The sequence below is a fragment of the Schistocerca piceifrons genome, chromosome 1 (genome assembly GCF_021461385.2).
Source record: "Schistocerca piceifrons isolate TAMUIC-IGC-003096 chromosome 1, iqSchPice1.1, whole genome shotgun sequence".
Lineage (NCBI taxonomy): Eukaryota > Metazoa > Arthropoda > Insecta > Orthoptera > Acrididae > Schistocerca > Schistocerca piceifrons.
The window spans coordinates 122,245,427-122,262,004 of record NC_060138.1 but is presented as its reverse complement, the minus strand read 5'-3'; the positions used below and the strand labels follow the sequence as shown (position 1 = coordinate 122,262,004).

Sequence of the window (16,578 nt, the reverse complement as noted above, 5' to 3'; positions counted from 1 at the left end):
AATGTGCAACAGCCTCTGCTTCCTCAGCAGTTTCTTAATCTCACTATTAAACCATGAAATCTCACTATTAAACCATGATGGGTCTTTCTGACCTCAATCCATTTAGTATGCAAGTAATTCTCCAGATCATGATTTACAATCTGCTTAAACTTTGGCCGTAATTCCTCTACATCCATCTTACTTCGCATGACTATCTGCCTCTACCTCATACAATGAATCCATAGACATCCCAGTCTATACTCAGTATGTTAAAATTATCTCCAACTAGTAATGCATAATTTGGGTATTTATGCACCACTGACCACAGACATTCTTTGGATGGCAAAGTGTCACAGCAGAACCTGGGGGGCCGGTAAAAACATCCAACAATTAACTTGGTTTCATATAGAGCTATTCCCTCTTCTATGGTCTCTGATCTGTCTTTCTTGTACACATTCCATAACTTGCTAAATGTCTCAGAGTTTTCTTTTTTCACTTTCAGACAGTTTTTGGTCCCAAGAATAATTCGAGTGTACAAACTTTCCTGGCGGACAGTGCTTCAACAATTTACTGATAAAATTTTTCAATGTAGCTGTCTTGACTTCCCCTACTGTGTATCGACTGGTGAGTGCTCATCAGATTACTTCAAACAACAGCCTAGCCTAAAAACCCTCATGTGCACTCCATGAGTACTCTGCTATCTGAGTAGCTGCATTCCTACATTTAGTGCACCCCTGACCTGTCACGGGGAGTCCTACAAATCCCCCAACCAACCAAGCAGCTACATATCTACCAACCAATCATGCAGGTCTGTAGCCAAGGTCGACACAGAGTTGACGAATCCTTTGGCTGACACCCTCCACTCGGCTCCAAATGAAAGGACCTCGATCAACTCTGGATACAATGTTGCAAATTGTGAACTCTGCTGGTACCCCATGCATGAGGCCAACAGCTTTCATCACTTCCGCCAGACATCTGTACGAACTGAGGATGGACTCAGAACTCATGTGACAGGTGTAGTTGGTGCCGAAGTGAGCCACAACTTGCAGACGACCTCACCCTGCACACTCGATAGCTGCAGCCACTGAGTCATCTGTCAAAGATCTGCCTCACTAACCTGCTATTCCCTCCACATTTCCATCAGTCTGGGCAATTATTTTCAATGACTGACAATCAATAGGGAGCCTCTCCTTGCCTGAGGGAATGCACGTTTGGTTGTGTGTATAAATGTGTGTTGTTCTACTAGGAAACGACCAATAGCTTGAAAGCTAGTGTGAATACTGTTTTCTGTTCTGTGTTCCTATGCTCCAAACATCAGTCTTTTACACGTTTGCTGTTCCCCTACTTTATATACTTTTCTTATCCAGAACTTTCCATTATTCTTTTTTATGAAATTCATACACACTGTACCTAAAGAAGCTGGATGCACTTAGCCAAGTTTACACCACTGAAAAAAAAAGAGACCTTTTAAGTGTATCAGAAATAGCTGTTTTCACTTTGGTTTTGTTTCAGTTAAGGTGCAAAAATCTGGCTTGCATTTTTAAATAAATATACACAAGCAATGTACTACCTAGGTCAGCATTCAGTAATCTCAACATATTTGTATGTTGCTCTGACACAGTGATAAACATTGCTCACAGAGGATATTTTATCTTTCAACACACTGGTGATATGAATTCATGTTTCATCTACTGTCAGAAGATGCTGATGAAGCTTTCTAACCAACATGGTACATCAATTTCAAAGAGCTTTCCCTGGTCAACATTTGGTATTTCAAAGACTTCATTCTTCTTCTTCTTCTTCTTCTTCTGTACACCCCTCATCTTCTGAGAACATTGGTGATCACTGCATGCTCTGCTGTTGGTCAATAGCTTTTCTGCACAGTGATTTTGTGCTCAATTCAAACCACCAAATTCAGTTCTTTAGTTAGGATAATCTGGACCACATCTGCCATAACTCTTTCTCTGAAGTATAAGCTGCAACAGGCTGTATTTGTTGTTGCTCATTATAAGGCCAATGTATTTATTTTCTCGTGAAAGCACTGAATACTGTCCATAGTATCCTTAACCAACTAACTGTGGAAGTTCTTCCTGTACCTAATCCCAGAGCATTTACTTCATAATTAGAATAGTAATAAGGAAAGAATTAAAGGAATGTAAGAAGAAAATCAAGAACTTAATTTAGAGTCGATTTGTAATTGACATTTTTCATAGCTAATGCAGGGACTGTGAAAATAGCATCTGATATTATAAAAAAAGAATAAATTTATTTATAATTTTTCTGAGTATTGTGTACCTTGAAACAAGGTTCCATAAATAAGCTCAGCAATATGGTTTACAAATTTTTGGCATGAGAAGGTATGCGTAAGTAATGAGAGGGAATGGAGAACATGTAAAATGTAACTACCAATGTTTCAGAAGGGAAAATAGCAACCTCCCATGTTCCAGAGCAACAGAAAAAAATTTGATGGGAAAATAGCAGCCTACTATGTTCCAGAGCAACAAAAAAGTATCTGTCAGGAAAACTGACTCCCGATGTGTATATAGAAAGGAAATTATGTATGGTATGATATAACAGTGGAGTCTATAAAATTGTACAGAAAGAGCTGAACGCATATGTTTGCATCATCCACTGCTGGAGGGTTAACATTCTTTAATATGTCCACATTTCAAATGCTTTCAATTTCTTAGTTATTGTGTCAGGTGTCCATGACTCAGCTTCATTGAGTAGGATACTGGACACACAGCATTTAATCAGAACTTTCTTCAGTTTCTGGAAAGAAACTTTCCAATCTTATCATTACCAAGTGCAAGATTACCCTGAATTTCATCTCAGTTTCAGGTGCCAACCATCCATTTGATCTTCTTGAGATTTTAACACAGCGCTAACATGTTGTTCTCTTCAGTGACAGTGTTTAGTAGTTCTTGTAGATCTTCCAGCCTAGTTGCAAGTAAGACAGTATCATCAGCATATCTGTCAATGATAACAACTCTGTTAAACACCAGTCACTGCTAATTTCTATCAAGATTATCTTGAACAATTTTTTCAGAATATATATTGAAATGTAATGGGGAGATTAAGCAGTTCTGGCAAACTCCTTTTATAATTAATATTATTCTGACAGTTGACCATTGACATGGATACCAGTATTTTGATTCCAGTATAGACTTCCAATCAATCGGATGTAACAACCATCCGGCCCCAGTTCACCTAAGATATCCATCTGTTTGCCATGTTGAAAACTGTTAACAGCTTTTTCATGATTGTTAAAAACAAGCACACACATCAACATAAACATGATGACATTGCTGAATCAATACTTGGTAACTGAGCAATATCTCCTGAGTCCTGAAACCACTTTTGACAACAAATTGAGTCTCCAGTGCTCTCCTCACATGTACGGTATATTTTCAATTGCTGTATTTCAAGGAATAACTTGAGCGCATTACTCACTAAGCTCATCATTCTGGAGTCACGGCAACATTCTGCACTGGACTTTTTGGGAAATGGACTGGTCACGTGGCATAATTCTGCTTCGAAAGATACTACTGAATAAACCTACTGGTATGGAAAGAGAAAGTTCATCCTTGAACAGCTTTTGTACTTCAACATCCAATTTGTCAGACCCTTAATCCTTCCCATTATCAATATTGTTATGGCATGCTCTACTTCTGCTCTTGCTATAACCATATCGTCACCCTCATAGACACCATGATAACTCTGTTGTCACTGAATTGGTTTTCAAAAAATGGTTCAAATGGCTCTGAGCACAATGGGACTTAACATCTGAGGTCATCAGTCTCCTAGAACTTAGAACTACTTAAACCTAACTAACCTAAGGACATCACACACATCTATGCCTGAGGCAGGATTCGATCCTGCAACCGCAGTGGTCGCGCGGTTCCAGACTGAAGCGCCTAGAACCGCTCGGCCACACCGGCTGGCAAATTGGTTTTCGATCTGTTCCTTTGTCTCACACAGTAGGAAATTCCCACCTTTGTTTATGAGGAGCCTACTTTCTCTACTTTTCCTGTTGTAAATCCTTGCTGCCTGCCTTACTTCTTCGTACATTCTGAAGGAGTGAGGCTTTGCAATCAGTTCATCTATTTCTTGAAATGTCGTTCTTTTCTGATAAAAAGAAATTCCATTAGCTGTAAATTTTCTTTGCAATAATAAAGTAAATATTTTTTATCTGACTTTGAAGGTTACTTTGTGCTTCTTAATGTTCAACTATACTTCCAATTAGACAACAAGATGATTTGCCATGGTTTTTTTTTTCTCGAAAGTTCCATTCGGCACTGACATTAAAATCTCTTCCATGATAGAAACAATTGCTAAAGTTCTTAAAATTTTTGAATGGTTAGCAGAAGTATCATTAAAATAGTGAATAGGCTCTATTTGGTTATCAGTGCATTTGAGTAACTTTATCAGGTCATCCAAAGCATGTGCACTGCATCCGTATCATGCTGTAGGTTATCACAGATTATGATTTTTAATCTTCCATTATATTTGTAGTAAACAAAAAATGGGTTAAGTGGTGCTTTGCAATTCTTCCAATAAGATCCTTCAACCACATCTTTAACAATTAAGCAGTAACTACCAATCAATATAATAAAGTTGCCCAGTTTGAAACATTCTATGGTCAAAAAAGTCACAATTTTGATACTAGATCTTCAATAAATTTTTCCAGTGTCTAATCAGTGCAAATCCATTGCTAAAATTGATTGTACTTGAAAGTCACTCTTTTCTAGTCCAAATGCATCTTACAGGTTTTTTCAGAGCATCTGTTCTGGACTTTCTATCTGTGACTGATTTATAGCTTTCTTATTACAAACTACAGATGACTTTTTAAGCAACATCATTTAATCTTCTTTTACTGGGCTGTGTGTCAACATTAGTTTTTCATTCTCATGTATTGTCACACACAAGCTTTGTGTGAATCTCCCACAAATACAGTAACACCACTTTGGACATAATTCACAAAATGTTGGAAATCTAAGTCCATGTCCATTTCAGTTTCGATAATCAGCAAACATTTCTTTCACTGTACATAGTAAAGGTACATTTGCATCTCAGCTTTTTTTTGCACCTATTTGAATTAACAGTCCTTTTTTTGCCTGGATCGATTTGACTAAGTTACTAAAGTATTACATCTACAAAAATTCTATAAGTTTTTACCTTACTTTTTTCAGAAGTTTCTTTCCATGCTTGCTTATCGCATATGCCAAGATTCCTTTTTTTCCCCCTTCAATTCTTTGTTGCTTTTGTCACTTTATTTAAACAAAAAATTCTCCCTTGGTCTTTTTAAAGTACCAGCTCTGAGTAATTCTGCTTTAGGTTTCTCCATTTCACCAGGATCAAGTCTGCAACTGTTGCAATTTCCTTTATAATATCATCTTCAACCTTATGCATCTTTTGCCCTGTAAAGCCTTTTTTTTTTTTTTTTTTTTTTTTTTTTTTTAACCTACTGAATCAAAACACTGAAATTTCAATGGCGATAATCCAACAGCCTTAAGATTATAAACAGATCCCCAAAAACATTGCTTCCATCAGCTACATTTCATTAAGATGAAATTAACATCAATGCAGAAGGAATTTTCATTCCGTAGCAGAATGTGTGCCGATTTGAAACTACCTGGAAAATTAAAACTGTGTGCCAGACCAGGACACATGCCTGGAATCTTTCGCCTACTGCAAGTGCTCTACTGACTCCGCTATCTAGACAGGGCTCACAAACCACCCTCACAGCCTTACTTCCCCATTAGTAGTTCTTCAGTTATCTTCACAGCAGTTCTTCTGCATATCTTGCAGGGCGAGTACTCCTGGAAGAAAGGATATTGTGGGTTCTGGACAAATGGCTTAGCAATACTAAGGGGTTTTAACATCTGTGAAGCTTTCTTTTAGAAAAAGTCTTCTCTGCACTATTTGCACAGAAATTGGTCTAATCAGACTGTCACATATTTTACAGGATCACACATTTCCAAATTGATTTAGTAGACACATATTTGTGTTCTATTATTACAACATAGCTACCTAAATCTTTATGTTTGTGTAAGAGCAGTACCTCACAATGAACACAAATCCATGCAGCTTCATCAAAGCATAAACCAGCTAACTGATTAAGCTGGACTTATTCTAAGGAATATTGTTTTGCAGCTTTTAGGTATTTATAGACTTTGTAAAAAAAAAAAAAAAAAAAAAAAACAACATACAGAATCATTAATGCTTTGAAAGCTGCAAGGATTTAATGGTCCTTTGTTGACATCACTATCACAAATACACAGCTGACATGACTACGGCAGGTTTCAGGTCACTACAATGCAGTGCAGTAACCTCTCTTGAAATTCTAGAGTCACTGTTCATTATAATTCAATACTTCAATGAAGCTATGTAAGACAATAATAATTCAAGCGGGTTTTTAAAAGAGACTAAGAACAGAAATTTTATTGATCACTAAATAAACAAACAGTATTTAACCTTTTCACTGCTGTTGGCATGTATATAAGTCCTACTACATGATCCCCCCCCCCAGGTGTTGTGGACGTGTATATCCACACCACTTGGATTTTTCTGAATGCAGCCTGAACTGCAATCTCTCACTACTATGGACAAGTTACTTCCATATATCGGTGAATATAAATCTTTCGAGTATTTATCATACAACATTGCATAGTGCACAACTTTCCTTTAGATACACAACCCAAAAACTCACGAATGAAATGACATACCGTTCTGCTCTCAATTTTAACTAAAATTTCTATATCTTATTTACATTTCATTCACTGAAATGTATGAGCTAAAATCAGCCATAAGCAGAATTTATGCAATGCTTTTTTACCTCTGTGAACTATTTAAAATCTCATGCAATGCTTTATTTAATATGATGCAGCTCCTTATCGAGTGAAGATATCAGACTGTAGGGTGTGCAAAATTCATATTTTTTTTCACCTAACAGTTTTCAAAAAGTCAGTATTTCAAATTAGCCGGAATGCTGTCTCTCAGCACAGGCACTAGCATTTGGCAAGCACTACAGCCATAACAAGCACAGCCTCAGCACAGAACACAAAGAGCTCACCTGTGGCAGTGAAAGGGTTAAATCTACTGATAAAACCAACAAATAAAGTCAAATTTTTGCACCTTAACTAAAACTATATACAATCAAAAATAGGTGTATCTGGTAGCCTTTGAAGTGTCTTTTTGGTTGTCTTAACAACTATAAAAATAAGATGTAAATTTTAAGACACTATTTCAAATACAGTAAACTCTTGATTATCCACAGGAATTGGGGACTTGAAAATCACGGATGATCAAATATCATGCATAATCCACGATTAAAGCACACAGTAATGCATTTGTATTGTCCAAAAATATAAATTAATTTCAATATCACGATTAAAATCAGTAACTAATGTTTATAATAGATTCTACTTCAACATCATAGTATATGTGAAAATTTGGTACTTACAACGAACAGAGTACAATCCAATCTCACATTACCTTACACTACTTTGAAATAAAATACAATCCATCACTTGCAGTGTTTGAGGAGCACATTGCGTTCTACAGTTGTGTTGTAACGTGAGATTATCGCTCGGTCGTAACTACTCCCAGATTGATGGAAAATTTTCAGCAGGGGGGAGGGAAGTGGGAGAAATAGGCAGTGGATAATCGAAAGTATATTGTATAGGGTAACAATGGTGCATTTGATAGTTTTGGGAAAGCAAAGCATAGTGAATACATTTGTAGGTAAGCTCATGATTCACTAACTTCCTGACAGGCAGACAGACAAAGTTCTGAAAGTGATACTTGTTTTAGTGTCTCGTACTCACTGCCAAAACGTGAGGAAAAGTCATCGTGAGAAAATTTGTTTTATTCATCAAAAGTAGTGTCAAGATGTACATTACAGAATCTCACCTCTATTACATCAGGAAGCGACATCTTGCCAAATTTTAGGATTTAATTGCACTGTTCCCTGCACTGTAACCCTCATGAAACTGGCCCTAGTACATACACCAAGTTATACATGGAGCTGCAACTCTGTGTAAGTCAATGCAAGTCGCTTTTGTACACATTTTACCAAAATCAAAGATGGCTAACATAGAATGCCCGAGCCACTCTTCGGTGGGAATCCCAGTTTAGATCCTGATGCACAGAGCAACTTTTTTGCATCCCCTGAGCCTCCTAATTCAAACAATACCTTGAAAATATTATTCTTATTTATCATTTGCACGCAGCTTCCCTTTTTACTACAATAAAGCAATATTATTCTTTTCTCTCATTTGAGTTTTTACCAGTACAGCAACAGCACAGACATTAGAAAAAGACCAATCCACTATTCTGCTGTCACATCAAGTTTCTCGGTACAACTATTACTTTGTCTTCTTTCCCTAACAGTATTTAAGTATTCTTATTGTACGAAACTAATAACAAACTTGACATGAAAAGTTAAAGCTTGCCAAGATTATGCAATGCAAAAGAAGAAGTAGCAGCAGCAGACACAAATGTTTTCACAATGAATGTATAAAAATTAAGTTCTTAACACAAGATGACTAAAATAACACAGTCTGACATGATCCAAAGGAAGTGTGGAGGTGGGGAGGGGGGGGGGGGGGGGTGAGGCGCATTGAGGAGGGGGGAAGGGGAGGACGATATAATGAAGTGATGGAATAATATTGGAAGATAAAAAAAATTCATACTGGATTATATTCCTTAGATGGATGCAACAGAGAGATAGAGAAGGCTCAAGTACCTTGATTTTGTGAGTTGTTCCTCATCAGGCACATCCATGTTCACTGTACGGAAAGCAGTTTCCCCAAAAGTAGTTGAGCCAAGCAAGCGAATTTGTGAGAGTCCGATGTTTGAAGAATCGTGAGGTTTATAAAGTCGAAGCAGCACACTGGTGACAATTTCTGGCTGTGGCAGATGAAGTCGTATAAATGTGAGCCCGCTGGTGGGAACTGGGGGACACACAGGCACTAGACCAACACTGCAGTCGCGGCATACTTCCACTGCTACTGCTGAAGGGCACGCTGAGAAAATAACCATCATCATTATAAGATGACGTGTATTATAACTTACACAATAACAATTATGTTTCTTGATATTAACCTTCAGTAAGTGAGCTCAAAAGATTAAAGGGGATATAAGACAATAAACAGAGAACACATCCATGTGCATACTATTAGAACATTTACACCAAGCATAAATAATATTAAGTTATGAGCTGCTGCAACATTATCAAGTGCAAAACAACAAAACTGGATAAGAAAATTTTTAATATTACGTAAGCTGTTAATATAAGTTTCATTAGTATTCTGTCAAACTGCATAGCACATGATCAATATAAGAATCAAACAATGGATATAACAAATACAATAACTACTCTTTTCTCTCGTTTTGAAATTTTAAGAGAGAAAGCACACTTGACATAAATTATCTGCTAATTCGTTTGGTTTAATGGGGACCACTCATCAAAAAGCAGCACTCATCAAAAAGCAGAAGTGTTGATTTGTCAATACACACACACACAAACGAAGAAGCTAGCTATCGGAGTTTTGCTGAACACGCACACACTCGGATGCGCCTATGTCTTTACATGGTGCTGGCTAGACTATTTTTCGGCAGGTGGACTGGTTGTGGTGGCAGTAGTGTCAGGTAAGGTGGGCAGAGGGAGAGACAGTAGGAGGCAGCGAATGGGGAACTGGGGGTGGGTGGCTAGTGGCCCAGAGGGAGGTGGCCAGTTTGCCAGCCATAAATGTGGGAGGGAAGGGCGGCAGGTATAAGGGCTGGCACCACTGCAATGGCCAGTGGGAAGTGGCAGATGCTGGAAGCAAAGTGGGGACGCGAATTGGGAGGGGATGACAGGATGGAGGAAGGGGAAAATGTTGGGTGAAAGGTACAGGGACAGGGGGTTACACTATTCTCATTCTATTAAAAAAATCTACAACTAAAATTGAAGTGCCTATATGCTTTTGCACACATCATTTTATCACGACAGCCTGTGCAATATGTATATAGGGAGAGGGGAGGAGAGGAGCAGCATTATCTTCTTACAGTCTTTAGTGAAGCATGGTTACTGAATTAAACAGCTATCCAAACGTTTCAGAACACCTTTCTTGCAGATATCTTAACAGAAATGACTGAACACGTTGTGACACCATCCCACTGACAAAAGTAACCCACTATAGTTCACTTCAGTTTGTTTTTCCTCTTACAAACTCTTGACAGATTAGCATTACTCTAAGACATAGTGAATCATGTAAATAATTTTGGAGTAAAAGTAGTAGTAGTAGAGGGGTTTGTGGGCGCACGACAGCAAGGTCTTCAGCGCCTGGGGTAAAAGTAACAATTTGCCAAATAGTAGAAGTGCTGAGACATTGGTAGGCATCCAAACAAGACTGAACATACACACACAGTGTGTGTATGGCCACATGATGACAGCTGAATACACAATGCTGCAATTATTTTTACACTCACAACTTCATCTGTACACTACAGCCATGATGCAACATGTTCTAGAAATTATTTATGTTCAAGTACCACTTGTCTTATTTCCTCACTATTCCATTAGCAAGTGATTCAAAAGAAGGACAACTATCAAAACATCTCCACCGAAGGCTGGATCCACTTTCCTTATGTAATCGCCATTATTCAAGTTGCATATGGAAGGAAGGGATTTATTTCATTTGCTTTGGGTCGTCTGCTCCTGGAAGCTTTAATACTACTTCCTTCATAGAGGAGCTGATATCCCAAAAACCTATGCAATTCTGGTATCAAACTGTACCTTTGTAATACTCATTCATTCGAAATTTTATATTGCTCAGGACAGTTATGCTGGAGAATTTACATTACATTTACCAAATATTCTGTCAGTACTTGGAGGAACATAGACATGTTAAAGAATGGAAACACATAGTATCAGTATTCTATAAATAGTATTGTATTGTATTGTATTGTATTGTATGTTAACTGGGGGCCTAGAAACGACTGAGAGGCTCCGTCCCCGCTGCAGCCGCAATGGTCCACAACTCCACGACGACTACAGCAGTCCACTTCATCCTTCCGCCACCCCACACTGAACCACTCTTTCAGGGTTATTGTGTGGTTCAGTCCCCGGTGGACCGTCTCAGAGAATGTCTCACACCAAACCAGTGTGGTAGAGTACGCGTACGTGGAGAACTTGTTTGGGCAGCAATTGCTGACATAATATAGCTCAGGCGGAATAAGTGGAACCAGCCTGCATTCGCCGAGGCAGATGGAAAATTGCCTAAAACCCATGCACAGACTAGCCGGCTCACTGGACCTCGACACAAGTCTGCCGGGCAGATTCGTGTCGGGGACCAGGCGCTCCTTCCCAGCCTGGAAAGCCATGCATTAGACTGCATGGCGGGCGGGCATTTATAGTATAGTTTATTGTGAACTAGCTTTTAGCTTTTTAGCCTTAAGTTGTCCGAGGGTGGCCTAAAAAGCCGACAGCTGGTCCTTGTGGAAATTCAATAATGTGTAAAAACACTGTGTATTTCAGTTCTTTAGTGACTAAATTACATTACTGGATATTGTACAAAATAAAATTTGGACGGTAACCAAGTAGCAGACTTACTAGCAAGTGATGTTAAATGGGGCTGCAGCTGTACCTCCTTTAACAGAACAGCACACGGTAATGTGAGAGTAAGCTCCACCCAGCTTTCTTCAGGGTAAAAGTGATACGACCACGCAGGTGTCCGAGCACGTCGGTGAGGTGGTGCCGACTGGATCAGCACATCAGCTGGCTGTGCCGTTAGATTACTAGCACTGATGTTACCTGTCAAAGAAAAAGCACTCCCACATCACAAGAATTTTTATAGATTGCTTCCTTAACATCGATAACACCTTGAATTAGCTCAAGAATCATTTAAAGTAATGTCAGTATGTGTAATAAAATCAGTGTTTTGACTCACCTAAAGGTGCGAAGTTGAGTAAGCCTTCATAGGTTTCAATAGGGTTTGACAGTTTTTTGCCAGTGCTTGTACTTGCTGATGGAATATGACTGAAATGTTGCATAACCACTGATACCATACTTGGATGAGAGTTTATTAAAGCCTGGTTGCTTTTGACCAAATTTTCACATATTACCTGCAGAAAATTTCAAGAATATCAACACACCTATGACGCGATTTTTAAAAAAGCTGAACTCAAAATCTATGAACAAATCTTCAGTATTTGCATCCTGACCAAAATTAACACACTTAACATCTGTTTTACACATTTCTCTCTTCACATATATAAGTAATGACACATTAACACAACTGTAGCATAAAATTAATGAACAAGGAAAAATTGAGAAAACCATCTGAGCTCCAAACTTGCATTGCCTCAAACACTAGTACCTGAAGTCGCCGTTACAGTGAAAACTAATGTGTAAACAAGTGTCAAGATCATGCTTACTCGGAATGCAGACTTCTGTCTGAAAATAGTCAGTTCACTAAATTCAGTGTAGTACCTAGGCAAAGTCTAACTGACTGTTCATTGTATAAACTGGACTTTTAAATGCTCTACAAGCTTTATCTCTGTGCATGTTGTACAGTGACTCTCAAAACTTCTTAACTGTACATAATTAAAATTCATACAATGAAAGTGAGACACACATTCAAAACTAGGCTCATTCAAATACATACCTCAATGTGGAAACTATTTATCAAAGACATTCCCTTTACAACTACTACATCACAATTACTCTTATCATACCTTAATTCCTCCCATATTATTGAATTCATTAAGTGCTTCTTCTGAATCGAGCACGTGAAGAATGAACCACAGGAGGGGTTCTGAGAGCTGCATAACACCAATAGTCCCAACACTTGGCTTACTATTGCACGCTGAAAACAATAAGGAAGGGAAGTGAGAGCAGAGACAACGTGCAAAATAATGTCAAACATTAATGAAATACGCTAACTGCCATAAAAAGCAAAGCAATAATGGTAGCACAAAGCCATACGTTATTCAAATGCTTAGAGCTCTCTCTCTCTCTCTCTCTCTCTCTCTCTCTCTCTGTGTGTGTGTGTGTGTGTGTGTGTGTGTGTGTGTGTGTGTGTGTGTGTGTGCACGCACGCACGCACCCACTAGAAACTCAACCTAGTATACTTACAGGATAGGAAATCGTAGAGTGTCTGCAACATTAGCGTCGGCTTTGTCGCCTTTCGAGCAAGCATGAGCAGTAACTGGAAGACTGCATCCCCAACAGACAAAGGCTCTAGGTCACCAAAAGCAGTTGCAGAAATTTGTTCTCCTGCTGAGGCATTCATGGCAGGAGATGCACCTGCTGAACCCAGGAGCATTGCCAGAGTCGATCCAGAACAGCCCGCTAAAGAACTCAGCAGTCGCATTACTGTTGTTTGTTGCTCCAGCACTGTAATTAGCACAACATCCTTAACAAACTTATCTTTTAATATTCCAGTACTGCTTTTACATTACTAACATAAATTATTACCACATTTTACAAATGATCATTATTCATATTAAAACTGCATCGACACCATTCTATTCATAACCAAGCTCTGTTCCACTCACAAGTAAAGCTACCCACATCAAACAGCTAAAACCAAATAAAACTGATTTTTAAATAAGAAGATGCACCTGCTCTACCACTCACAAATGTCATTTACCTGTAAAACTAGGCATTTCTGTGAAATCAAAATTTAAAGATTAAGTAAGCTAAGGACTTAAGTCCAAGTCATTGAAGAAACAATATCGTGTAACAGACACTTATTACCAGCATATTCACAAGACTCATAAAATTATTTTTTGCAAAAAGTTAAGCGTCCGATTGAAATATTATACATTAATACATACGGTATTTACAGAGTTAGATTCCCCCTAAAAAAAGTTGTCTTGTTACTATAGATTATTCGTTTATTCGCCATCGAAAGTGCAAATGTGGAATACCCAGAGAAGTGATTAAAGAACAATGGAGCGGAGCAGTATTCACACTTAACACTGTAGGCATGTAACTGCTCAATATTCTCTGACACAATTAATCGAGTGCAAAATAACAATGTAAAAGAAAACTAAGAGTTACAGCTAGGATGAACTGATGGAAATTCACAGTTTAGGAAAAAATTAAAAGAGATTTGCAGCAGCACAACAGAATGGGACATTTCACTAGAATAGCTGCAAGCAGTAACAAAGAGCACCCTTGGACCAGTGAACACTGCTGCCTGGGATAAGTCTGATGAAAGGTCCTGATCTGATTCAAGCATTGTATTACATTATACCGACTCAAGAAACAACAACTAAACTCCAGATGTATTGCAAGAGAACCTGTAATATGAGTATATTTTGTCATGATACAAGGGTAGTATGAATATCTGATTAGTGATGGCACTGTGTACACAACAATTAAATTTCACCATACATGTTACATTTAATCACTTAAAACCTTGTCAGCGATGACATTCTTTCTTCAGTCACCTGCTTACATGGAGATAAGTAACCCACTTACATACTTGATACAAAATTCATCTTTGATAATGGATTTATTGCCCCTTTATTTTAATGTACAATATCAGTACCAAAGATGAAAATTCTTGTCAAAGACACGTGCCGATATCATACACCCATTGCAAGACAGAAATGGGTGAAAAAACTCACATCACTCATGATGTTTCAATTCATTAAAATAAATCCTACATCGTAAACCATGACACTTGCATACACAACACTAGTATTAATAAACTATTTACACAGCAACTATCATGACCATGGCAAAATAAATGATGGATTAAACCAATATTATTGAAGGAGTACCAATACGCTGGAAAGGTTTAACAACCTAATATAGTTTCATCTCTCAGAGCTAATCAACTCACACTCACAAAGTTGGCATAACTGCATCCATGAGTAAGTTTTTAGAATGGTGCATATTGTTTCGCTCTGGAGTAGATCAAAAGGCACAGCCAATTCGCTGCCTCATTCCTGCTGTGTGCATTCACATGGCAGGAGAGATGCTTGAACAGTGTGCTTTGTTTGTGAATGTACGTGTGCTGTTCATGAATACTTAAGAAGTAATGGGGACTGCCTTTCCAATGTAAGAGGTAGAAACCTAAGAAAAGTGTCAAAGTGAGTCATAGTGGCTGATATAATGGAGATTGGCTTTTTGTGGACACAGAGATAAACACCAAATCGGGCTGGCTCTTAAAGTGAGGAAGATGCAAGTGACATGAAACTGGAAAAAAGACCGGACAAGCACAAGTAGGACTTGCACTCAGAGGTTTCAGCACAAACTTAATTATGTATAGTTCATTCATCCTGGGAAACAAGAACCTCAATTATCTTTTCCTGTTATCAATAGCAATTCTGGCAAGATGTTGGACCCACTAATTCCAATTCTTTCAAGAATTTTCTTTTAATTTTAACTTCTAAGTTGAAATTTTTTGTGTAATTTTCACATTTGCTATTGAAATTTTTCATTTCTTTTATTAATTTTGGCGTTATATTAACATGCTATGTCAGTGGCAATTGCAGATGTATTGATTTTGCCTACACCCCTATCAGTGAGTTTGTGATTATCAAAAAGTCACATTTTTTATTGCACTGACATACAAGCCTAAATTTTTTACACTGTCAAGGTCGAAGTAGAGAGGATATAAAATGTAGACTGGCAATGGCAAGGAAAGTGTTTCTGAAGAAGAGAAACTTGTTAACATCGAGTATAGACTTAAGTGTCAGGAAGTCATTTCTGAAAGTATTTGTATGGAGTGTAGCCATGTATGGAAGTGAAACATGGATGATAAACAGTTTAGACAAGACGAGAATAGAAGCTTTCGAAATGTGGTGCTACAGAAGAATGCTGAAGATTAGATGGGTAGATCACATAACTAATGAGGAAGTACTGAATAGGATTGGGGAGAAGAGAAGTTTGTGGCACAACTTGACTAGAAAAAGGGATCGGTTGGTAGGACATGTGTTGAGGCATCAAGGGATCACCAATTTAGTATTGGAGGGCAGCGTGGAGGGTAAAAATCGTAGAGGGAGACCAAGAGATGAATACACTAAGCAGATTCAGAAGGATGTAGCTTGCAGTAGGTACTGGGAGATGAAGAAGCTTGCACAGGATAGAGTAGCAAGGAGAGCTGCATCAAACCAGTCTCAGGACTGAAGACCACAACAACAACAAGGGGCCATGGACCTAAGTACGTAGTATAAATTTCAACTTTATATCTATTCGATTCCCGAGAAAAAATGATCTTAACAAACAAACTGACGAACAGATGGATAACAAAATGACGTTATAAGGGTTCTATCTTTACAGATTAAGGTATGAAACCCTAAAAATGTTGTTTTCCAATAATTACTAGACCATGATCATGTAGATGGACTTCCGGGAATCCTGTAAAAGTTACTAGGGAAACAGAACAAAACAATCATGGAAACAGAACTTGAAAATAGTAAGAATGCGTTTGTCTGACGGAATTTCCATTTTTTTGGGTACTAGTGCTCACTGAGAAGGCACGCAATATAGTCTACGCATTACTGGAAGATGCTGTTAACAAGTAAGATTTCTCGTTAGCTGTTGCAACTATCCTGTTGATGTGCACAGTGCCCTAGATTACAGTAAATATACAT

General features: G+C 38.1%; 1 protein-coding gene across 1 annotated transcript in view; it reads right to left on the bottom strand.

Annotated features, from left to right (window-relative positions):
- The window catches only part of LOC124787684 (baculoviral IAP repeat-containing protein 6), a 329,612-nt gene that overhangs the window by 122,926 nt on the left and 190,108 nt on the right, over positions 1–16,578 (bottom strand). Inside the window, exons 39-43 of the mRNA XM_047254541.1 lie at positions 13,103–13,363; positions 12,703–12,833; positions 11,916–12,090; positions 11,579–11,779; positions 8,729–9,008 (exon numbers count right to left, since the gene is read on the bottom strand). Coding sequence (XP_047110497.1) covers positions 8,729–9,008; positions 11,579–11,779; positions 11,916–12,090; positions 12,703–12,833; positions 13,103–13,363 — 1,048 coding nt within the window. The remainder of the gene's footprint in view (positions 1–8,728; positions 9,009–11,578; positions 11,780–11,915; positions 12,091–12,702; positions 12,834–13,102; positions 13,364–16,578) is intronic.